This window comes from Bos javanicus, chromosome 28, assembly GCF_032452875.1.
Source record: "Bos javanicus breed banteng chromosome 28, ARS-OSU_banteng_1.0, whole genome shotgun sequence".
Lineage (NCBI taxonomy): Eukaryota > Metazoa > Chordata > Mammalia > Artiodactyla > Bovidae > Bos > Bos javanicus.
Genome location: NC_083895.1, coordinates 28,355,248 through 28,378,210, shown reverse-complemented (window position 1 = coordinate 28,378,210; position 22,963 = coordinate 28,355,248). Strand labels below are relative to the sequence as shown.

Genomic DNA, 22,963 nt, shown 5'->3' with positions numbered 1-22,963 from the left:
GGGGTAACCTAGCAACCACTGGCTGATGTAGTCACAAAGCGACAGGCTTACCCACAGAACTGACATCCTTCAGCTCTTTCCTGCTCAGGCAGCAAGGGCTACTCACCCACATACTATAGCGGCCACTTTCCTTGGTGAGTGCAGAGGTGAGCTGGGGGGGAGGGCACAGAGCGGGAAAAGGAAGTTCTGTTTCTGAATTGGTATCAGCCTTCAGGGCCCTTGTCCCTGGCCAACTGGGAACCCAAGGGGAGAGGGAAGGAAGGTCAAGGGCAGATGCAGTGGGGCCCAGCCTGGCCCGCTCTGGCAAAGGCAGGCCGGGCCGGCTAGAGGCCCTGTTGACCTCTTCCCAGCAGCTGTGTGATATGACCCACAGTGGCTTATAAAATCAATGAAATAGTTTGATAAGGACAAAATGAAGACAAAAAGTAGGATGAAACTATCAGTATGTGTCATATACAACAAGGACAAGAACTGCTTCAGTTTCACGTACACACACAAGTAAATGCACACGTTAGGATATAAAAATGAGTTTCTTACGATGGTCACAGTCAAAAGTATTTTTAAAAGTCTCTATCGTGTTGATTCCTTTTATTGTAGGCAGGTGGGTATGGGCTTGTAAATGCCCTGTTCTCAGCCCTGCAGCATCGAAGTGCTCCAGAGCAAGGGTCCTCCATCTCTGGGATCTAATTCCTGACGATGTGAGGTGGAGCTGACGTAATAAAACAGAAATAAAATGCACAATAAATGTGATGTACTTGATGCATCCTGAACCCATTCCCCCTGACTCCCCGATCTGAGGAAAAATTGTGTTCCATGAAACCAGTCCCTGGTAACAAAAAGGTTGGGGAGAGCTCCAGAGCCTAGCCTCTTCATCACGGATGTCCAGACTCCCTTCAAAGGATGCCCTACCAGCTAGTTTTGTCTTCAGGGAAAGATTAGGAGACTGAGTCAGGATGCCTGGCTCCTTGATCTCAAAGTCCCTCCCCTTCCCCAATCTCATGCAGTGCTGTCTGCTCCCCTCCACCCTAACCTGATGGAAGCCTGGCCCTGGGGGAACCTCTGGGGTCCCCTGCAGAGTCTATGACTCAGAGGGTTAATTCTCAGAATGTACTGATTGTTCAACCCATCCTCGGCACCTGCAACCCCAGCACTACACTTACAGATTCATAATCACCTTGAAGTGTCAATTTGGCTTTGACATTTATCTTTCATTCATGTCATCTAGCTTATTTAGTAATATGATGAATGCCAATAAAAGCACCTCTCAAACCAAGAACTAGAATACCAGCACCAGGACATCCCATGTGCTCCTCTCCTCCCCCGACTCTTTATCTGCCCTCAGAAATAGCCACTACATGAATTTTGCAGCGTTTCATTGCTTTTGTTTTATTACCTTTATGATAATTCTGCTTGCTTTTGAATTTTATTTTTAAAAAGGATCTCACGCTATATGGTCTTCTGCAATTTGCTTTCCCTGACTATTCATTACATTTGTAAGATTCACCTATGTTGCTGCATGTAGCTGTGGTTCATTCATTTTCACTGCAATATAATGTTCAATTGTCTGAATGGGCCACAGCATATTTATCCACTCTTCTGCCATTGGACATGTGAACTATCACCAGGTTTTTGCTGATTTGAACAATGTTGGTTTGAATATTCCTACACATCTGCAAGAGTTCCCCTGGGGTATATTTCTGGGATAGTAATTGTTGGGTTATGCTGGGATATGGCATGCAAACATTCAATTTTAGGGCTTCCCAGGTGGAGCTAGTGGTAAAGAACCTGTCTCCCAATGCAGCAGACATAAGAGATGTGAGTTCAATCCCTAGGTTGGGCAGATCCCCTGGAAGAGGGCATGGCAACCCACTCCACTACTATTGCCTGGAGAATCCCATGGACAGTAGAGCCTGGCAGCCTACAGTCCATGGGTCACAAAGAGTCAGACACAAATGAAGTGACTTAGCAAGTACACACATGTAATTGCTGGGTTACACTGGGATATGGTATGCAAATGTTCAATTCTATAAGACATTGCCAATTTTCCCCCTAAAGTGTCTGTTCCTGTTATGCATCTTCAACACTCGTATTAAGAGCACCAGTATTTACTCTGTTAGAGGCACCCCAATGGCTACAGAAGTGAGGGCCCAATTGGCAGAGCATTCACTGCCGAGGTAAGGTCCCCAGTGCCCTCCCTGCTGACCGAGGAGGTGGAGGGAGCTGGGGAGGGTAGAATACAAAGGAACTCAACAGATTGAGGGTCCAAGTGGAGGTCACCTTCCCTCTGGTATCAGTCAGGCGCCCAGTGGGTTCTCAGGCCTGAGTTAACACAGGTCCAGGCAGGGCCCCTCCTGGGTCAGGAGAGGGTGTGGTGGCTCGGGGCAGGAGCATAAACATTCCAGGGGTTTCAGGGGGTGACTTCTACCGTTAGTTGAGGGCAGGGGAGGTCAGCTAACAGTGATGTTCAGGGAAGGTTTACTTTATTTCTTTAAGTCCCAGATCCCCTAGAAGCGAATCGAGGATGGAACAGGAAACTCAGGGGCCTGGTCATCGAAAGCATCAGAGGGCCCCGGGGCAAAATGCCTTGCTTAGCATATCCAGAGTCCATCTACACACCTCCAGAGGGCCTCCCTTCAGCCAGAGCCGCAAGAAGGGGAAGCAGACAGCGAGCAGGCAGGTGGTCCCACCAGACCCCTGGAGGAGAGCAGCTCACCCCTGGATCCTTGCTGGACGGACTCCACCAATTCCTCTGGGGGAAGGCACAGCATCCTCAGGAGAGGGAAGGGGTGCGGGTGGAGGACGGAGAACCTGAGACGCTTGTCTCCAGTGAAGCGAAGCGAAGCGAAGCAAGAGCTTGAAGCTTCCCCACAGCGACGCAGCCCAGATAGCCAGACCAACAGTTCTGCGGCTCCCAGGGGGGCCCTCATGGGAAGAGGACTGGCTGGCCTAGTCTGGCTTTGGCATCAGCTCCTGGATGCTGAGTCTGGGCCAAAACTGCTCCTGAGGGCAAGGGGGGGTTGGGTGACAGCCTATAGCTGGCTTCTCCTGGACCGCCAACTGTTTGGCTTGGGGAGAGGCCCATGCTAGGGTCAGCCCCCTGGCCCCGGAGGCACACATAACGTGCCTTTGCTCCAACGCAGGTGTCTGGACGAGGAGGTAGGTCTATGGCTTTTCCTTCTGGCTTCAGAAATGGTCTCTGAGAGAAAACCGGGGTCCTGAGAGATTCCATCTGAGTTCTCTCAGATGGATCCTGGCTCTCTACTCAGGCATCGTAGGAAGACCGAAGGTTCCCCAGGGCCAGATGGCATGGCTGAGAAAGGACCTTGGGAGAGGCCCAGCTCTAGTGCCATGGGGGTGGTGGTGGAATCTGTTAAGCAGTTTTCAGAGTATCTCAGGAATGGACTCCCATAAGCTCAGGTGGGCACTGCTGCCTAAGGCTCCATTTGCTTCTCCCTGGCCCTCTCCTTTAGTCCAAAAGGTGAGCTGAAACTGGAAAAGAAGTCGGGGTGCCAGCCAAGGAGCCATGGGGACAGCGGGCCACAGAAAGAACTGATGATCCCAGGGATCGTGGATTTCAAGCTGATCCGAGAGGCAGTGAGGACATCCAAGCCCCAAACCCCCAGTGCCTACCGCTTCGGTCGCCTCAGCCACCACTCCTTCTTCTCCAGGCACCACCCCCAGCCCCAGCACGTGACCCACATCCAAGGTAGGGCTGGGGTAGGCCAGGGCCTGATGGTGGGGGTTGGGGGGCCACTGGAAAGGGAGGACCCAGCCACTCTTGGCCAAGCCAAGACCTACCTGGAGCAGGGTGGGGATTCCAAGGGCAGACTGCAGAGCCCCACAGGATTTACATCCCTGCCAATTCTCCCACCTTACAAATCAGAGAAAGGGATGAATATTCTGCTCCAGAGCTGTGCTCTCGTCTCTGACTCAGGCCATTTCATCCATTCAGCTATTTGTTCATCAAAGATCTAACGAGTGTGAACTATGAGTGGGGCACATTTTCAGGTCCTGGCATTACGACCAAGCCAGACAGATGGTCCCTGGTCTCACAGAGCCAACCTTTAGTGGGGAAGAATAGAAAACAGATAAGGTGTCAGAAGGTTGGAAGTGTCAAGGCTATATACAGAGCCAAGGCCTGACCAACAGCGTGGTATTCAAGCAAAGACTAAAGGAAGACAGGACATGACCATGTGGATCTCAGGGGGAAGGTGTCCCAGGCAGACGGAAGAGCCGGGACAAAGGCCCCCAGGCAAGAGCCTCCTGTTGGAGAATAGTGAGGATGTGGGTGTGGCTGAAACAATAAGGAGGAGGAGAAGTGAGACACAGAGGCAGTGGGGCCCATGTCCTGTGGGCCTTGGAGCTCACCGTCATCATCCTTAAGCCATCTCACTGAGTCAGATGGCAGCCATCAGAGGGTTGAGAGCAAAGAAGTAACAGAGGGCTCTGCTGGCTTCTGAATGGACAGTGGCTTGGACCAGAGAGATAGCAGTGGAGGAGTTAGTGGCCCTGCTCTAGAGAGATAGAGAAGGCGAGGCCAACAGACTTGGCTGATGGATTAAAAATGGAGTATGAGATGGAGAGAAGACTCAGGCTGACTCCCAAGGTGTTTGGTCTGAGTAACTGGAAAATTGGGTTTGGGCTAAGATAGAGGAGCCTGTAGACGGGGCCAGTGGAGGATGGGAAGGGTCAGGGTTTGGTCTGAGATGCTGGGAGATGCAGCATGTGAGATGCCTCTTAGAAGTCCCAGGAGGGTGGGTGGGGAAGCCCGAGGGAAGGCGCCAAGTAGGCAGTCGCGTCAGTTTCAGGCAGAGATGCAAATGTGAGAGCCACTCAAATGGGAGTGGTGTTTGAAGAGGTGTGCTGGATGGGGATCATCACAGGACCCTGTAGAGGCTAGGGAGGAGAACCTGGCATGAATCTGGGGACCCCAAGGTTACGGGGTCGAGGAGATGAAGGGGAAGTGGCAGAGCAGTGACTGGTGAGCTAGGAGGACCCGGGAGAGAGAGGGGTCCTGGCGCCAGAGGAAAGTGTTCCGGGAGGAGAGAGTGAGAAACTGTGGTTAAGTCCTAACCACGGTGCTCCCCAAAGCTTAACCATCTAACGATGCCATTGCATACATGCTAAGTCACTTCAGTCACTTTGCGACCCCATGGACTGTAGCCGACCAGGCTCCTCTGTCCAGGGGATTCTCCAGGCAAGAATACTGGAGTGCCATGCTCTCCTCCAGGGGATCTCCCTGACCTAGGGATCAAACCCACGTCTCTTTCGTGTCCTGCATCGGCAGGCAGATTCTTTACTACTAATGCCACCTGGGAAGCCAATGATGCTATAATCCTACACAGACCTTAGCCTGGAGGTTCCTCACATGTAAGCTGCCTCTCACCACCCCCAGGATGCCATGCACTCAGACCTGCAAGGCTGACAGATGGCATGAAGTTTTATCCAGAGGGTCTCGCACCCCGTGGTTTGAGTCAAGGCCCTTCTCGCCACAAACTGTGGCTTAACGCCCTGCTCCCACTCCTCTTCTTGAAGCTGCCTGCCTCTGTGTGCTCCACACACTCTGTGCGCTCACACCTGTACTTCCTTACCCCATCACAGAAAACCAAAGGGACCCCCAGATGAGGGTCCCAGGCAGCCCGGGTTCTCCTCTCCCCTCGGCCAGTCTCACTATGTGACCCTGAGCCCATCCTTTCGCTGCCATGCTGAGTGTCCCCTGGGGTAAGGTCAGAGCGGTTGAGAGGCCCTCCCAGCCCTAGCCATCTCTGGGGTTGTGTTTACTGGAAGAAGTGGGGCTGAGTGCTTCCCTGCCCACCAGCCTCCTCCCATTTTCCTGGAGTTCTTGGGGTCCACTCAGGTCCCCTTTCCCACTGCCTCCAACCCTTAACAGATCTCACCGGGAAGCCTGTCTGCGTCGTCAGAGACGAGCTCTCTCTGGCCACCTCTCCTCAAGCCACACTCTTATCCCGCTACCTGATCAGGATGCCCACCATCTCGGTGCCTGTTGGAGACCCTCAGTCCAACCGGGACCCCCGGCTTTATTCTGGTGGGTACTAGGGCCCTATACCTTGGGGCTATACCTGGCCCCGAGGGCTGCCTGGCTTGGACAGGTGCCTGAGAAGGAAAAGGCCATGGCTCTTAGGTGGGTGGGGGTCCAAGGTCCTCAGAAATGCACCCTTGCTTGGCTCTGAGGTGTTTGAGGAGTCAGAAAAAGCAGAGGACAAACATATCTGGACAACAGACATGTGACTTCCAGCTCTAGCCAGGAACAGTATTGGAAATACTGAATTTTGTAACCTGTGTGCTCAGGCACCGGCCAGTCAGAACAGTTAGCCATAGGGAGTGCTGGGGCAGCATTTCAGAGGCCTCCACTTGGGCCAAGCCTCTCTCTTTCCCCAAAGAGCAGGGAGGATCCTGGAGAAGGGGCGGAGGGGCCCAGAAGGCTTCCTGCAGGGCTCTTTACCAACCTGGCCAGGAGTCGCTCAGTGTTGTAGCAACTGGCACAGCCTATCAACTGAATCTCCACCCTGGCTTCATTTTCCTGAAAGAGGCAAAGCGAGTCTAAATCACAAACATCTCGGTTCACGTAGCCAAACATTCTCCAGCATTTCCCAACTAAGACACAGGCTGGGACACAAATGTCAGCAGCAAGCACTCCCACCCACCAACCAATAGTGTGATTCCAGCTCCTTCCCTCGAGGGCACCACCTGCCCTGTGAAAATACCCTTCTCTTTAAGATCCTGGGTGGGAGGGCAGGGAGGAGAGGAGGCTCTTCCACCTATCCCCCTTCCACACTTGGCCCAAAGGGAGGGTGCACAGGGAGACCCCGGGGATCAGTTGGCCAGATCTTGCCCCCTCCTCCCAGAGGCCTGGAAGAAGGAGTTGAAGGACCTGGCTTCCCGGGTGGCCATCTTCACCAAGGAGAGTGAGCTGAAGAGCAAGGAGGTGGGTGCAGAACAAAGGAGCTGTCCAAGAAGAAATGAAATGGACCCACTCCTTTGTAACTAAACCGCTCCCACGTGGTTCCAACCACACCAGCACAGAGCAAACCTTCTCAGGAAGGCGGGAGGGGCTGTTGGCAGAGGGGAGGGGTCCCTGAATATAACCCAAGGGACAGGGTCACAGTGAGGGTTCCGAGAACACAGTGTACCTGGTGGAGAAATCCAGAAAGGGTTCATAGTTTAGAAGAGGACGGAGGGAGGTGTTCCTGGTGGAGGCACATGGCACAGATGTTCATTCGCAAGCTAGAAAATACAGGAGAGCGTTTTAGAAAACGGAGGGTTTAAAAGCACAGGAGATAAGCGGGCAGCAGTGAGAGAGGAGTCGCAGGGGGGCCGACTTTGGATGTGGGCAAGATCAGCTTGCTTCTCATTTCTGAACTTAGTTTCATGTTTCACCTGACAAAGGGATGGAGCATCACTGAAGGATTTCAGAGAGATTGGCGGTAGCCTGAGTGCTATTTGCTGATAAACCAGTAAAGACGAGGAGGAGGCAGCTTGAAGGTAGTTGGAACTGGTCCTAGGACAGGCCTGGACCCTGTTGGCTGAGATTGGTCCTACCCTTGTCTTGGGCAGCAGAGTTCTCATTCTCATTCCACAGCTAACTTGCTGTAACACTCAGGGTAACTCAGCTAAGCTCTCTGGGCCTCAGTTTTCTTATCTTTAAAATGGGTGGTCCCGTGATTAAAAATTCACCTGCCAATGCAGGGGACACGGGTTCGATCCCTGGTCCAGGAAGACCCCAGTTAAAGAGTTCGCAAGCCACAACTAAAAGATCCCCCATGCCGGAACTGAGACTGAGCCTAGCCAAATAAATAAGTACTAAAAATAAATAAAATGGGGAGAAGGATACTACCAGTCTTAACTGGAGTTCCAGGGGCAGGAGGTCCCAGGCCTCGTGCCCACCTGGCTCGGGAAGGTTTTCCAGGGCAAAGAAAGGATGCTAAGCTGTGGGGGACAGGTTTAGGGGCAGCGGAGCTAAGAATTAAGGAAGGCAGTGGGGGTCTTGGTACAGGATACTATTTTCAAATCTCTGATGGGCTGAGGGGAGGGACCTGAAGGAGGGCCTACCCAGGCAAGACCAAGGACCATGGGGGTGGGGCAGCCGACCTTCAGTAAAATTCCAGGAGGAAGAGCAATGGCTATAAAGGAAGGGCTGCCCCCACTGGTGAGTGGGGTCTAAGACAGGTTGAGGCTGGCCTGGTTGACATCCTGGGTCCCTGGCCTCCTCCTCTTCTTTTCACCTTTCCCCTCTGCTTTCTCTTCTTTCTCTCTGCCTGGAGTCTCTGGCCACATTTTTCCCCAGCAGAAGGAAGAGCCTCAGCGGGAACAGGGGGCAAAGTACTCAGCAGAGACTGGCAGGCTCATTCCTGCTTCTACCCGGGCCATGGCTCGCCGCCACTCCCACCAGGGCCGAAACCAGCCTGCGAGCAGAGATGGAGGAGACCAGACCTTTGTCCTACAGGATCAGGAGCTGCTGGTGAGGTGCTGGGAAGGCTGGGGGCTGTGGACCCTATGGAGGCCCTCATCTGAGGGCAGAGAACTTGGTGGAACCTGCTCCCAGGCTCACGAGGATCCAACTAGGACCCTTGCATAGTGCTTTCACGTATGGCTTCTTCCAGGGAGAAGGTCTTGTCCCTGAGACCCTAAGACTCAAAAACCCCAGCTCCGGGAGTCAGGAGCCTGGATTCCAATCCCCAGCTGCTTCTAGGTTTCTGTGTAAGCCTTTCCATCTTTAAGTCCTTTCCCTTCTAGGGACCTTAGTTCTATCATTTAGTCAAACTGGAAGAACAGATGTTTTATCACAAGGTCTGGCCCTGCGGTGGTACTTGATAAGTTAAGGAAGGGAACCGCAGTAGTGGAATGAGAAGCATGGAGGTGGAGGTCTGTCTGGAGGTGGAGGCCCTGCCTGGTGCATCCTCACCACACCCAGTTGCCCCTGCAGCCTGCAAGGCTGGTCCCAGCCAGGTCCCCACACTCTGGAGGGGTCTGGTCTGTGCTGGAACAAAGCATAAAGACCCCTCCTCTGTGTTCAAGTTTCCCATTAGGGCCTGGGAGGCACGCAGGACTCATGCCAGTGGGCAAGGCAGTACAAGTCCCTGTTCAGAGGTGCACGTGTTCTCCAGGAGAGGCCAGACTGTGGCGACATCTTGACACCTGCCCCGTGACCAGCACTTTAAAGCATGCAGTCCCCTTGCAGCCTTATGACAGCTCAGGGAACAGACACAGCGGACAGGGCAGGGATCCCCACTCCACAGATGAGGAGGCTGAGGCCCTGCCGGGTGATGGCCTGTGGCCCAGGTCCCCAGAGAAGGAGCAGCCTAGCAGGGGCTCAAACACAGTGCTTTCTCCACCATAGGGCGGCCTCACCTTGCCTGGAAGTAGGTTCTCAGGTCCTGTGGGGAGGGGGCACAGGGCAGGTAAGTTGGATGCGGAGAATGGAGGAGGGTCCCAGGCCGATGAGGGGTGGGGGTCACCTCAGCAAGCGGGTTCCCTGAGGGAGAGGGTGGGCAGCCTAGCAAGCGGAGGCCTAGGGCAAGGCCTGGGGGCGAGACCTGGCCCAGTTTCCACTCTGCCAGGGACGTGGCAGACCTGGGGAGACTGGCGCCAAACACTGAAGGGACCCCACTTTCCTAGGACTCCAGGAGCTCCACCACCCACTGCAGGCCCCGGCTCTACACAGCCGCCGCCATCAGCAGCCCCGCCTAGGGAGCCCCCGTAGCCCTCCTCAGACAGGCCTGGATCTCCTGCCGCTGACCCTTTACTGGAGGACGCAGTGGGGAAAGGGTCCTGAAGTAGCAAAGATGTGGGAGGTTGAGTGGGCTGAGAAGGACCCTGGGAGCGAAGACAGCCCAGCCCTGGGCGGGAAGGGGCTGCCGACTAAGCGGTGCACAGAACCAGCTGGCTCCAACCCTCAAGCTGTCCACAGGGATCAGCCCACCTCTTTGCTAACATCTCCAGACTCTGAGCTTAGGCACTTCAGGAAGGGGAGGCCCACGAGGTCCGTGAAATTCCCACACCAAGGAGCCAGGCATTCGGGACTCGGTGCGTCTCTAAGGAGCTGACAGCCAGCTCTGACCTCGCCTCCCCAGTGAGGGACCTTGGGGTACAACCACACAGGGCTCAGGGATGGGGGGGTCCAAGAAACTGACTCAGAGGCTTCATTCTGACACAGCATCTCTGCCAGGTGTCCTCCTCAGATCCCTCATCTGTCCAGGAAGGGGGTGAAAAACCTTCCTCCAGGGCTGTTGGCAGAGAAAGCTTTCTATAAAGTGTAAAGTCCATGCAGAGGGTAGGCAGGGACCATCGTGGGGGCCAGTCTAGCCAGGGATGTGGGGAGAGAACACTTTATGGGGAGGGGCTGTGCTGCCGGCTAGAACATGCTGTCCAGCCACACTGACCCAGGCCTGTCCTCCTGCCCACAGATCCTGGAACTGCTTTCGCAAATTCTGCAGACAGACTCCTTGAATGCTATCCAGTTCTGGCTACTCTACGCGCCCGCCAAGGGTGAGGACATCGTCCTGGGCCCCGGTTCTCATCTGAGTGGAGGCTGCTGAGGGCTGTGTCCTCTGGTTCTCCAGGACTCAGATTCACTCCGCTCCCATCCCATGGCCTTACACGGGGGCTGCTCCTCCTTTTTGGAGTCACAAACTAACCTTTTCCAGCTAGACAACATCACTGCCTTCTCCTCCGCATTCCTCCGCAGGGTTTCCACAACACTGCTTCTTAGAGCAAACCCTCCTGCATGCTGACCCCTGGGATTTGGCCCCTGGGAAGAAGACAGACAGTCCTTAATCCACCTCTGTGGGAAACACACATGCACAAAGATGCAAATACACACACGTAAGAGCACACACATATGTGTACACATGAATGGACATACACATTCATGCTAATATATGTGCATAATAGCATACACATGTGTACACATAAATGGATATACACATTCAGGCAAACACACACATAGGCACACACACATGTGTACATGTGAACAGACGTACACATACACACTGGGATGGTGAGTGGAGAGTGTATCTAAGTAGAGGGGTGAGGAACAATCAGAGAACTGATTGGACCAGAGAGTGGAGGAGGAAGGGGAGGAGGACGGGGAGGAAGGTGGGTCTCCAGCAGGCTTTCCAGAGGGCTGGGGGTGTGATGGCAAGTAAACCAAGAATAAGATACACACGAGCAGGTGTGTAAAGGTGTGGAAGGCTGAGGCATGCTTAAGGGCCAGAGAGATGCACAGCCCTCCCCGTGGACTCCTGTGGGACAGAAGAGCTAGAGGCCCTGCTCCTGCCCGTCCCATCCAGCAGCAGGACGGGGGCCGAGGTCTTGCCCCTGAGCATCCTCCCCCCAACCTCGGCTGTGCTTACAGAGAAAGACATGGCACTAGGGCTCCTGCAGACCGCGGTGGCTCAGCTCCTTCCCCAGCCCCTAGTGCCCATCCCAGCCGAAAAACTCCTGAACCAGCTCCTGGAAGTTCAAGACTCACTTCAAGAAAGGCACCAGCTACCCTACAGGTGGGGGTCACACCCCTCACCGGCCCCTCTGTTCCCGGAACTGCTCCCTCATATTCAGCCACCTGTCTGCCCAGGTGTGGCCCGAGGAGGCCCAGGGAAGGAGGCCAGAGCCTGGGCTGCCTGTGCCTGCGCTGGAGGAAGAGGCCCCGCTCTCTCCAGGACCCCTGGTGCCACCTGACGGCTCAGAGGCTTTCTCTGCCAGACCAGACTCCAGAGGCCTGCTGTGGAGGATATGGCGGGGAGGAGCAGGGGAGGCGGTGACTTGCGTCACTTGTAGCAAAACAGCTGGATAAGCCACACACATCAAGCTCCCCAGGAGCTCCTGGGCCTTGGGAAGACACAAGCAGAGAAGGAAGGGTAACATAAGGCATGCAGAAGTAACTTTGTGCTGGTACTAAGTCCTCCAGATAGCTGAAAGAAGGATTAATGACAAGCTGGGGAAGGGGAAGATGAGGGAAGGCTGCACACAGCAGGGCAGCAGGGCCTGGGTGTCAGCCATGGGACCAGCGATCCTGAGTGTCCACTGTGTGTACCTGACACGGCTGGGTGTTGAACACATTTCTAGTCCATGCAGCCACCCATGGAGGCAGTATGGCTTCCCATTTTACAGATGAAAAGACTGAGGCTCAGGACAGTTGAATGATAGCCCAAAGTCACCCAGGTGGGCAGCAGAAAAGCTGGGACTCATATTCAGGCTTGGGCTTCTCAGGTGGCGCTGGTGGTAAAGAACCCACCGGCCAATGCAGGAGACATAAGAGACAAGGGTTCGATCCCTGGGTTGGGAAGATCCCCTGGAAAAGGAAATGGCAACCCATTCCAGTATTCTTGCCTGGAGAATCCCATGGACAGAGGAGCATGTCAGGCCATAGTCCATGGGGTCACAAAGAGTCAGACAAGACTGACACGTCTTAGCATGCATGCAGACTCAGGCTTATCCAACTTCCCAGCCCAGCAGCACTCAGAGTCCCGAGGAGCTGGTTGGAAAGGCAGATGCCCAGGGATTGCCACATAGTCCAGTAGGAGTGAACATGGAGATGTGTATCTTGAACAAACAAATGCAAGAGTAGGGCAAGTCAGGAGTGAGGAGGGCTGGGAAAGCCAGGAATTCGAAGTGATAGGGAATGTGAAATTTGGGAGTGGCTGGATACTGGGCAGACTGAGAAGGAGGTGGGATGCAGTGCTGGCTTGCATGTGTTAAAGGTTATAGGTGCCTGCTCTGGCCCCAAACTTGGTTTTCTTGTTTAGCTTGAGACCAGTGGAGACACAGTGGTAAGGCAACTTCACGGTGATCTTGGGAAAGCCACCTCCCATCTGTGAGCCTCAGTTTCACTCTTTCAAAAACCCCGTCTCCTAAAGTCATAGAGAAGAAACATTACATCGGGTGCATCAAAAGGCTTGCTGAAGTGCAGAGCCTATACAAGACAGGAGCATTATCCATACTTGTCAGTAATTCACTAGGGCTCACTAGGGTTCCCATCTTCAGGAAAGCAGCAGGCCAAGGGAGGGCCAGTGCAGTGGCCTCTCTTACAGCCCCCTAGAGAAGGGCCTTGGTTCCTTGTGGCCACAGTGAGTGATAGTGCGCAGTTGTTGGGGTCCTGCTCAGGGTGGGGCCATCCCTGGATAGATACCTGCTGGCTCTTCTGCCTTTCCCAGGGGCACCTTCCCTACCTCCCCGCCCACCCTGTCACTCAGCTGGCTGTCTGGCTCCAGCCTGACCTTCCTAGCTGTCCTTGTGTTGGTTTTAGCCAATCCCCGAAGAAGATGAAGACACCACCTCTATCAAAAAGCGAAAAACCAGGTAAGAGTCCCCACAGCAGGGCACTGGGGGGCTCACTGAAGCCCACCAAGGCTAGATCCCTTGGGGGATTCAAGGACCCCTCTAGAGATAGGCCCCTGCCCAAAGAAGCTGCTCATTTTATCCATCCATCCATCCACTCAGCAGATCCTTAGTTAGTACCCAGGTGCTAGCCTCTGGGGATCACTGGGGGAGAATTCAGAGATGGGTTCTGCTGCCTCGGAGCTTACATCCTAGGGAGAGACGTGCAGACCACAAGACACCTGAGGGAGACGGTGCCATAAGGGAAATAACAGGGCAACAGGAGAGTCAGAAGGATTGAGTGGGGGATGGCGGGGGCATGGAGAAGAGTCCCTTGAGCCGAGAGGCAGAAAGGATCCAACCCTCTGTGGGTCAAGGGAAAGCCTGCAACAAGGCTTCCACGGCCAGGTATGTGGGTGAAAGAGCAGGCAGGCAAGCCAGGGTGGCTGGACAATTGTGGGTTGGGAACTGTGGTAAGAAGTGAGACAGGTGGGCAGAGCCAGCCCACAGGCTATGGCCTTCCCCACAGGGAAGGTCAGGCGTGTGGTCTCATGCAGGCTGCATGGGGTTCACTGGAGGGTTATCAGGGCATGGGGGGACCCTCGGGTGGCCGTGTAGACAATGGACTATGGAGGTCCAGAGGGGATGAGGGAGACAAGGGAGAAAAAGGGGTGCCTTAGGCCAGGGCAGGATGGTAAAGGGAGGAAGGTTTCAGGGAGAGAAGACAGGTATTCTTGAAGTACACCGCTCTCCCAAACAGATCATAAGGGGTCCTGTGTGCCAGGGTGAGTGTCTGACACAGAGTAGGTACTGTGCAGACATCTGTGACCTGGATGTAGTAGAGGGTGGAGGTGAGGCTGGGGGAAGGGAGTCAGTCCCTCCCAGGTGACTGGGGAGCCTGAGCAGAAGCCTGGGCTGACCTGGGCACCGGGGCCTGGAGTGGGGAGCAGGGGTCTCCCCAGATCTCCTGGGCAGCTCCCTCACACTCTCCTGCCTGCTGTGTCCCCCCTCCCCATCCCAGAGAACATTGGAAAAGCTCAAGTTCTTCGAGTGCACTCCAGCCAGAACCCAGAAGAGAAGGCGGCAAAGGCAGAGGGCTGAGGAGTCTGCGCCTCGCTCAGGAAAAGCCCCTGAGTTCGAAGACTCCGTCCCTAAGTCCTCAGCAGCAGTACTGGTTTTCCTACCACGTGGAGCCCATTAAACTACTGTCTTCCCCTTAAGAGGACAGCTCCACTCTCCCATCAGCAGGAGGTCTCTGTGTTTATGTAGTTTGCTCTAGGAAGGGGGATGAGCTGAACCAAACCATCCCGACTCCCTTGGAGAAAGCCTCCCTGTGTGGGGCCTCCCTGCTTCTGTTCACTTCCAGAGAATCAAAGGGCAAGGGGTAGACAGGTCTGTGCTCATCCCTGAGCCAGGACTCACAGGGCTCTGGGTAGATTAGCGCAGAGGTGGGGAACTCACAGGCTGCTTTAGAAGACTCACCCATAGCAACGATCGAATTCCTACCAGACACTGGGGCAGGACTAAGGTACTAGCTATTGATGAACACTCTGAATTGTTGTACGTGCTTTATATGTGGTACTGTATCTGATGCTCACCCAAAACCCTAGGAGGTAGAGAATCACTCTCATTTTCTAGACGAATAAACTGAGTGACTGTCGGGTGAATCAGCTTGCCCAAGGCCACATAATAAAGTGAGAACCCAGGATCCAAACATAACACGTCTGCTTCTAGAATCCCTGCTTCTACCTGCTGGACTCTGCTGCCTTGTCAACAGTTCAGTTCAGTTCAGTCGCTCAGTCGTGTCCGACTCTTTGAGACCCCATGAATCACAGCACGCCAGGCCTCCTTGTCCATCACCAACTCCTTGAGTTCACTCAGACTCACGTCCATCGAGTCGGTGATGCCATCCAGCCATCTCATCCTCTGTGAACAGTAACCCTCACCAAAAGTTGGGCTTACATTCAGGACGAGCATAGAGTTAGCACAATGGTGGTTGACAAAATCGAAAAGGAAAAGGATATTACATAAATATGACCCAGATGCAGCTGGGGTATCTCTATCCTTTAAGATATAGAGAAGATGGCCCTGACTCTCTGGGAATCCAACGTCTTCCTTGAGATTTCTGCAGATTTCTTGGTTGGGGCTGGGGGGATTGGCATTGAGTATTTGCAATGTCGTGGTCACTATGGCTCTGAGCTCCTACTTCTACTGACTTGGCTCCGTCCACAGGTTGTGACTCCATTCTACACTTCCAGCTCTGCTGCCATTCTCCCTGTGTCAATTCAGGGAGCCCCTTTCACACAAAACTTGTGCTCAGCAGGCTTCAATCAAGAAGAGGGACTGGGTGGGGATTTGCTGTGAATCCAGCAAAAAGCTTCATGGTCAGTGTAAGATTGTCTTGTTTTTAAAAGGTCCTTGGCCACTAGGGACGTTTCCCTGGTGGCAGCATCATATTAAACAACTATGCCCTGGGACTTCCCTGGCAGTCCAGTGGTTAGAACTCCATGTTTCCACTGCAGAGGGCACAGGTTTGATCCCTGGTCGGGGAACTAAGATCCCATATGCCAAGTGGCACAGCCAAAAACAAAACATACAGACGAAACCAAAAGCTATGCCGTCTCACTGACTTTCTCCTGCTCTGTCCTCAACCCTGCCACCAGTTTGCCCCCAGAAAGCCCACAAAAATTTTCCGAATTTTTTTCTTATAAAATAGACATGACAAAAAATGAACCATTTAAACCACTTCGAAGTGTACAGTTCAGTGTGTTTAACTCTATTCACACCACGTGCAACTCTCACCATCAGCCATCGCCAGAGCTCTTCATATCTTGCAAAGCTGAAACTCTGAAACCCATTAACAACTCCCCATTTCCCCCTTTTCCCAAGACCCAGCACTCTACTTTCTGCCTCTGAGTCTGACTACTCTAGATACACCGTGTTAGTATTAGTAGAATCATACATCTGCCCCTGCAGAGTATCATAATTTTCTTATTCTCTGGAGGGTACCTCCCCTTTTAAGTTTCTTAGGGGATTACCCAGGTGGGCCCAGTAGCTAAGACTCCTCACTCCCAATGCGGGGGTCCTAGGTCCAATCCCCGGTCAGGGAGCTGGATCCCGCAGGCTGCAACTAAGCGTTCACATGCCACAAGAAAGATCAAAGACCCCTCGTGCCACAGCTAAGACCTGGTGCAGCCAAATTAAAACATATATATAATTGAAAATACATACGTCATTTTTAAATATACAACTATATAATGGAGACATTTGCTACTTAAAAACATCTCAAGGTATAGCCTCTAAAGAAAAAATTAAGTTTCTTAGCCCATCCTTCAAATCTATTTACTCTGCTTTCTCCATCTTGTGTTTGCTTTCACAACTCCCTGCAGAATGCTTGTGTCACTGCCTGGCTTTGCACCCATTGGCACTGTGTTTAAAGAGAAGACATTCTGGGTCAGGCTTCTTACCTGGGTATTGTGAGGGTAGACTGTGAACAGACGAGATCTTTGTCAGCAGCTCTGCAATCTGTGAGGAGAAAGATAAGGGAACCGAACTGAACCAAGTGCACATAGAAACACCGTGGAAATAAACACACAACATACAAATGGGAAACGGCTCTGTTGCAAAAACACAGATGGCTAACCTCGGGTTGGCTGGGATGATCTGATCTCATTCAGGGCTCACAGTGACCCGTAGGTAGGTTTCACAGGTAGAAAAATCCAAGGCTCAGAGCAACGGTAACATCAAAATTCACACAGTCAATAAGTAGTGGATTCAAACCCAGGGCTGTGGGCTTCTCAGTCAGTGCCCCTTACTTCCTGCCAGCTGCCACCTCTCAGGCTCACCCCAAGGCCCACTCGTCTCGACCCATCCCTCACTTCCAGTCACTTCACCCGCTCTTCCTCCCAGCCCCTCCTCCTCCATCTCTGGAATATGGAGCTCAGCAGGGTTTGCTGACTCCCTGGCCCTCTTTAAAGTCCTCCAACAGGCTTGCCTACTTTCTCCATGTTTTAGGGAGTCGCTGCTGACTGCTCAAGGGGCAGCCAGCTGCCCAAGGGGCAGCCAGCTGGGGGAATTGGAAGGCTCCATCCAGACATGTCACAAAGCACAGTCGCCACTGGCCTTCCCACAAATGCAAGCGGCATCAGGCCTGCCTGCACTGGCCCTTGCACAGAGCGCCCTCTTGACCTAAGGCCCTGGGCAGGCTGGGGGCCGGGCTGGTTACTGGGCTGTGGTGTGTAAGCGCGACTCGGCTTTGCAGAGCTTCTGTGCTCTGCTTAGCAGTGCTGTCTGTCTGAGCCCCTGTTTGGCCATCAAGGGGACTTCCGCTGGGTGTCAGTACCCCATGGCCACTTCTGAGTCACTTCTGAATTTTCCTTGGCTCACGCTGCCCTGGAATTTCTCCTCTCCCTACTCTCTGCTGCTCTGACTGAAGCAAGAACACAGATTTTCCCTTCCAGTCTTCTCTGCTATTAGGTCCTCCTGGGATCCAGTCTCCTTGCCCACTGTGGAAGCCCCCGTTGGGGTGCCCAGATGTCCCCTGCCCTCCTTCCAAGTGCGCCTGAAACTTAGCTCCATCCAACCGGAGTATCGCATCCCTGGGCACAAGGACTGGTTCAAGGATTGGATAAGCATATGACCCGAACTGGAATAAACACCGTCTGCTCTTGGATTTTTTTGTTGAGTGGGAAGGAATGTTGGCTTTTGAGATGACACCATCGTTGGTCATCATTGTTCCAAGAGACAAAGCCATGGATTCAGTCACACTTGATGATTCTGACCCTCCCCCATTCTTCCCCATCATTTGAGAATAAAATTACTTCTTAATAGAATTGATTGTTAAGTACTTTTAATATAAACTTACCATTTTAACCATTTATAAGATACAGTTCAGTAAGATCACTCATACTCAGTGACTCAGTGTCCGACTCCTTGCAACCCTGTGGACTGCAGCCCACCAGGCTTTTCTGACCATGGGATTTTCCAGGCAAGAGTACTGAAGCGAGCTCCCATTTCCTTCTCCAGGGATCAAACTTGCAACTCCTGCGTCTCCTGCATTGGCAGGTGTCTTTACCACTGAGCCATCTGGGAAGTGATATTAAAGACATGCATATTGTTGGGTCACCATCAGCACCAACCATCCACAGAACCCTTTTCATCTTGCAAGACTGAAACTCTATACCCTTTAAACCATAAGTCCCCATTCCCTCCTCCCCGATCCCCTGGCAACCTCCCTTCTACTTTTGGTCTCTATGTATCTGACTGTTCTTGGTACCTCATATAAGTAGAATCATGCAGTATTTGTCATCTTGTGACTAGCTTACTTCACTTACCACAGTGTCCTCAAGATTCATCCATGTTGTAGCAAGTCCCAGAACTTCCTTCCTTTTTTAGGTTGAATAGTATTTCATTATATGTGATACTCCACTGTGTTTATCGATCCACCCAATGATGAACATTTGGGTCCTTTTGCCTTTTGCTGTTGTGGACAATGCTGCTAAGAACATGAGTGTGCAGTGGGTACAGTGTCCCTGGGAGGTGTGTCAGCTTCAGCGGCACAGCCAGGACTCAGGTCCCAGGTATGACCTACTGCCGGCTCTTATTCACTAAGACCATCACACTCACTGATTCATTCATACATACATGTATTCAAAACACACTGTCTTAGTTTCTCCCCTACACCAGGTACTTCCTGTGACCATCTGTTCTCAAGGGCTTCTCTGCTCTTCCCCCCTGACCAGGTGGATACACTCTATGCAGACAAAGCTGGCAGCCCCCAGACTCTGGATCCGGCCAGCCTCCCTCAGATGCAGTCTGAGACAGCACTGGACAAGGGTCAGGAGTGGTCAGCGACACCACATGGCCCCCTTGCCTGCCTGCCACCCAGGAGATGCTCTGCCGCCCTTGGCAGAGCTGGGAGCCACAGAAGAAGGTAACCTCACACAAGACTCTGCCCTCTCACGAGAGTCCTCAGATATAAATGGAGGAGCTGGGCCAGGTGATTTTGAAGTCCTCTGAGAGCTCCTGTTCTCAAAAGTTCTAGGCTCCCCTGAGCTAAAAGTTCTAGGCTGCTTCACCTCTCTGGGAAGGTTGGTTTCTTTTTCCTAAGATTCTACAAGTGCCAGACTTTTATATTTTGGCAACTGATTTAAAAATCTTATGCTTCCATATTTCTGCATATCGGGGGAAAAAAGGACTGCCCCTAACAAGAGGACATCATTAGCTTCCACTCAAGTTACAAGAGTGTACTGCCTCTGGTGATAAGAGGCAGACTGCTATCTTTACATGTTGTTTATTTTTCATTTTCAAAATAACCCACGCTCACTGCAAATATTTGGAAAACAGAGAAAACTGGGAAAAGTAAATATAGAGTCAAAACACTAAAGAAAACTACTAGTATATTTTTAATGTCTTTTTTCATTCTCCAAGTCATAATGGTAAATAAAAGAGAACCATGCATTAAAACATGTTTTAAAATTTTACACTCCAGTTATTTCCAGAATTCCAATACCAAGTATTTCTGGGATTCTATGATTCAAACACTCTAAGATTCCACAATCTTAAGATTCCACAATCTTAAGATTCCCTGGCTTCGGGGAGACACCAGAGTCCTCTTTTCATGCCCTTGTGAGCTTCCACTTGGGCAGAAGGGGTAGAGAAAGGGTCATCCCATCCTCACAGCTCCCAAGGACTTGGCCAGGGTGTCTAAGCATCTCATCCATGCCCACACCATCCCTCTGAGGGCCCCCGCCTCCTCTGCACCCTTCCCCACAACTCACTGAGGGTGGGGCTCTGGCGTTTGCCTCTCATAAAGTGCTGGGGGTGCTGGCTGCTCTGGTGCCTGAGCCACCATGGCCTTGGCAGAGCCTGACCCGTGAAGTGCTGGCTCAGGAGGACCACACTGCTTCCTTCACTCACCCGTGGGAGCTAGACACCTCCAGGTGGGTGCTGCCCACCAGAACCAAAGGTCTAGATTAGGCTGCGGGGTAGGGGCTCTGGGCAGACCAAGAGGACTCACCCAGGAGCTCAGCAATTGGGCTTTCCCGAGGTGGGGGTCAGAGGACTGGTGGTGGAGGAGGGGCCTCTGCAGGCTGCGACCCACCTCCCCATGAAAGAATGTGATCCTCTGCTAACAGTTAGTGGTAGAGCTGGGGCTGGGGACTGTGGGTGCCTTCTCTCTGCTGTTCTCCGTCCAGGCAACACCCGGAGCTTGTCTCCTTATCTGTGGCCAGCTCAGTAAGGCACCTCCAGGCAGAGCATGCAGGAAGCCCTGGCAGCGACTGGGCAGCTCTCCCCTACTGCCACCACCAGCCAGGCACGAGAGGCCCAGCCACCTTCCCACCCCTGGTGCATCTCTCCTGTCCCTGCCACTCCAGCCTCTTCCTCACTCTGGGTTAGGAGCCACCCAGCTCTGCCACTGGACGACACGTGAGAATGTACATACTTCCACCCTGAGCCCATCACCCCATCTGCAAAGTTGACGGTCCAGACAATTTTCAGGCTCCCTCCAAGTACACAAATGGTTGCCCTGGCTCCATGGGACAGGAGAGGGGTCTGCTTGCAGGGAGGCCCTACTCCAACTATCCCAGCACAAATACTTGCCTCGTCAACAAAGCTGCTAAAGCAGAGGTGACTTCTCTACTGCAACTCAGATGCGAGTATGTGTTTCCTGCTCCTTGAGCTCCTCACCTCCTAGAATCTCTGCGCAGTTTGGTGCACTCCTCAGAATTTCTGTAAGTTCCTGGAGTATGTGTGGGGTGGGGGACAGCCTCCTCAGCACCTCATTCTCTGCCCTGCCCCACTCCTGCTTTCCAGGGCTATGCTCACTATTTTATCTTCAACTGTGCATCGTTTCATTTTTTTCGATTTCTACCAAAATAAACACAAATCCTGACTCCTGCAAAGTCCTTAATGTGTGGGGTGGACACCCCAAGGATTGAGGGGACAATGCCAAAAAATAAACTATTAGACCCGTTAAGCAAACTGTATCCCCCAAAGTCCCCACGCAGCCCATTCCTCCCTGTCCCCACTGCCATCTCAGTCTTGTGGTTCCCCCACCCCTTCTCTACAACTGTTTTTTCTCCCCATTAAGGGTGCTCCCCATGGTTACAAAGGGCGCCTTCTCCAGCACTTTCCTCAGTGCCCCCAGAAGCACAGACCTGCTTACTCTGTGGTATAAATTCTGCTGCTCCCTTAGAAGGCAAAAGTGGTTGCAGTCATTTGCTTTCAGTGACATTGTTCTCTTCTTTTGGTCAGTGGTGATCGCTTTATCAAAGCCTCTCAAGATTTCCTTAGTGAGCTCCCCTAGTTACATTTAGAACAGCATGAGATTTTCATACATTTGAATTCCGAAGAGTGTTTTCTTTCCTGCAGCACCACACTGAGATAAAGTGCAATCCTGCAATTCGGGTCTCAGGGAAGAGTGAGATTTATTAACCTGCAACCTGATGGAAGCCCCGTGCCAGCCTGGCAGTGCCCAGCATGGGTGGGAAGGTCGAGGGGCCACAGGAGGAATAATCTACCCCAGGACAGTGAGTTGAGACCAATGCACCCTGAAGCCCCAGCCCTCCCAACCTTGGATGCGAGGCTGCCTCCAACACCCCTCTTCTCCCCGCCCCAGTTCCAGCACGCCCCCTCCCCACCCCAGCAGAAGCTGCCAGGTGGCTCCTCTGTTCAGGAGCCTGCGGAACTGGAGGGGCCCCCTCTCCTCACTGCTTACCCAGCAAATGCCCCTCACCTGTCTCGGCCTGACCCAGGAGACTTGGCCACGTCCCTTCACTCACTGGCCTCCTGGGGTAGGGTCCAGATGCTCCAGGGCAGAATCCCCACCTGGGCTTACATTCCAGCTCTGGATGCCTTCCTTGGGCAGGTCTCTTGACTCAGTGCATCTGTGTCCACGTCTGTAAAGCAGAAGCAGACAAAGAAAGAGGTTACTTAGAGAAAGCACCTTATAAACTGGCCCTCTGCCAGCGTCCAGACCCAAGCACAGTATCAGCAAAGGATATCATCCCAGCTCCTGGTTCAGGTCTCCTGCTCAGTATTTAGTCCCCTGGGACTCTGGGACCCTCTCTTCCCCTGCCCATGTCTTCTAGGTGAGAAATCCTTGAACTGTCCCTGTTCCCATTGTCTAAAGATTTCTGGGGCTCCTGAAGACATAGAGACTTGGGGGGCTTGCTGCCTCTGACCTCAGCTCTGCCGCTCATATCAACCCAGAGGCAGAATTTGGCTCCTGCACAAATCACCAGGAGGAATCCAGTCATAATGAACATTGGGGATTTCTGGAGATTTTGCAGTTTTGTGGGTCCTAGGGAAGAGCTCTGCTGTTAGCCCCTGGCATTCTACCACTAGGCACCCCCTCATCTCTCTTCTCCCATTGCCAGAAGCCCCCAGATAATACCCTTGCTTGCAAACCATCATTCCTAGCCTTCGGCAGTCTTCATGCTAGGGGACCCTTGCCTTAAATCAGCATCCTCCCGATGGATGTTACCAAGGGCTCTCCCTGAAAGGCACCTCCCTCCATCTAACTGCCCAGAAATAGACGAACCACTCCCCCAGTTCCCTATGCCCAGGAGGGGACCCCAACCAGCATCCCTGTGTGGCTGAAAGCCTCTTTCACCTGTGCCCTCCT

General features: G+C 53.0%; 1 protein-coding gene across 7 annotated transcripts; it reads left to right on the top strand.

Moving 5' to 3' along the window:
• The first annotated feature begins 46 nt into the window (after positions 1-46).
• TBATA (thymus, brain and testes associated) lies at positions 47-14,579 on the top strand. 7 transcript variants are annotated; one of them, XM_061405244.1, is made up of 12 exons: positions 52-146; positions 2,056-2,174; positions 3,471-3,706; positions 5,891-6,046; positions 6,867-6,946; positions 8,306-8,479; positions 9,359-9,419; positions 9,637-10,044; positions 10,425-10,506; positions 11,375-11,519; positions 13,265-13,317; positions 14,357-14,579. In XM_061405244.1, the coding sequence occupies exons 2-12, from the start codon at positions 2,128-2,130 to the stop codon at positions 14,553-14,555; spliced, it is 1,641 nt and encodes a 546-aa protein (XP_061261228.1). In that variant the 5' UTR covers positions 52-146; positions 2,056-2,127; the 3' UTR covers positions 14,556-14,579. The 7 variants fall into 7 exon arrangements, with proteins under 7 accessions (XP_061261229.1, XP_061261228.1, XP_061261225.1 ...); XM_061405241.1 differs by lacking the exon at positions 52-146 and adding an exon at positions 1,751-1,815; XM_061405243.1 differs by lacking the exon at positions 52-146 and adding an exon at positions 1,752-1,815 and having other exon boundaries at positions 8,309-8,479.
• The last annotated feature ends 8,384 nt before the right edge of the window (positions 14,580-22,963 follow it).

What these genes read in the sequence shown, in the direction of transcription:
- TBATA (XM_061405244.1), top strand. Translation starts at nt 2,128, where the DNA reads ATGGCTACAGAAGTGAGGGCCCAATTGGCAGAGCATTCACTGCCGAG. An exon ending in GTGAGCTGAAGAGCAAGGAG is followed by an intron (nt 6,947 to 8,305) that starts GTGGGTGCAGAA and finishes ATTTTTCCCCAG; the next exon opens with CAGAAGGAAGAGCCTCAGCG. An exon ending in AGCCAGGCATTCGGGACTCG is followed by an intron (nt 10,045 to 10,424) that starts GTGCGTCTCTAA and finishes TCCTGCCCACAG; the next exon opens with ATCCTGGAACTGCTTTCGCA.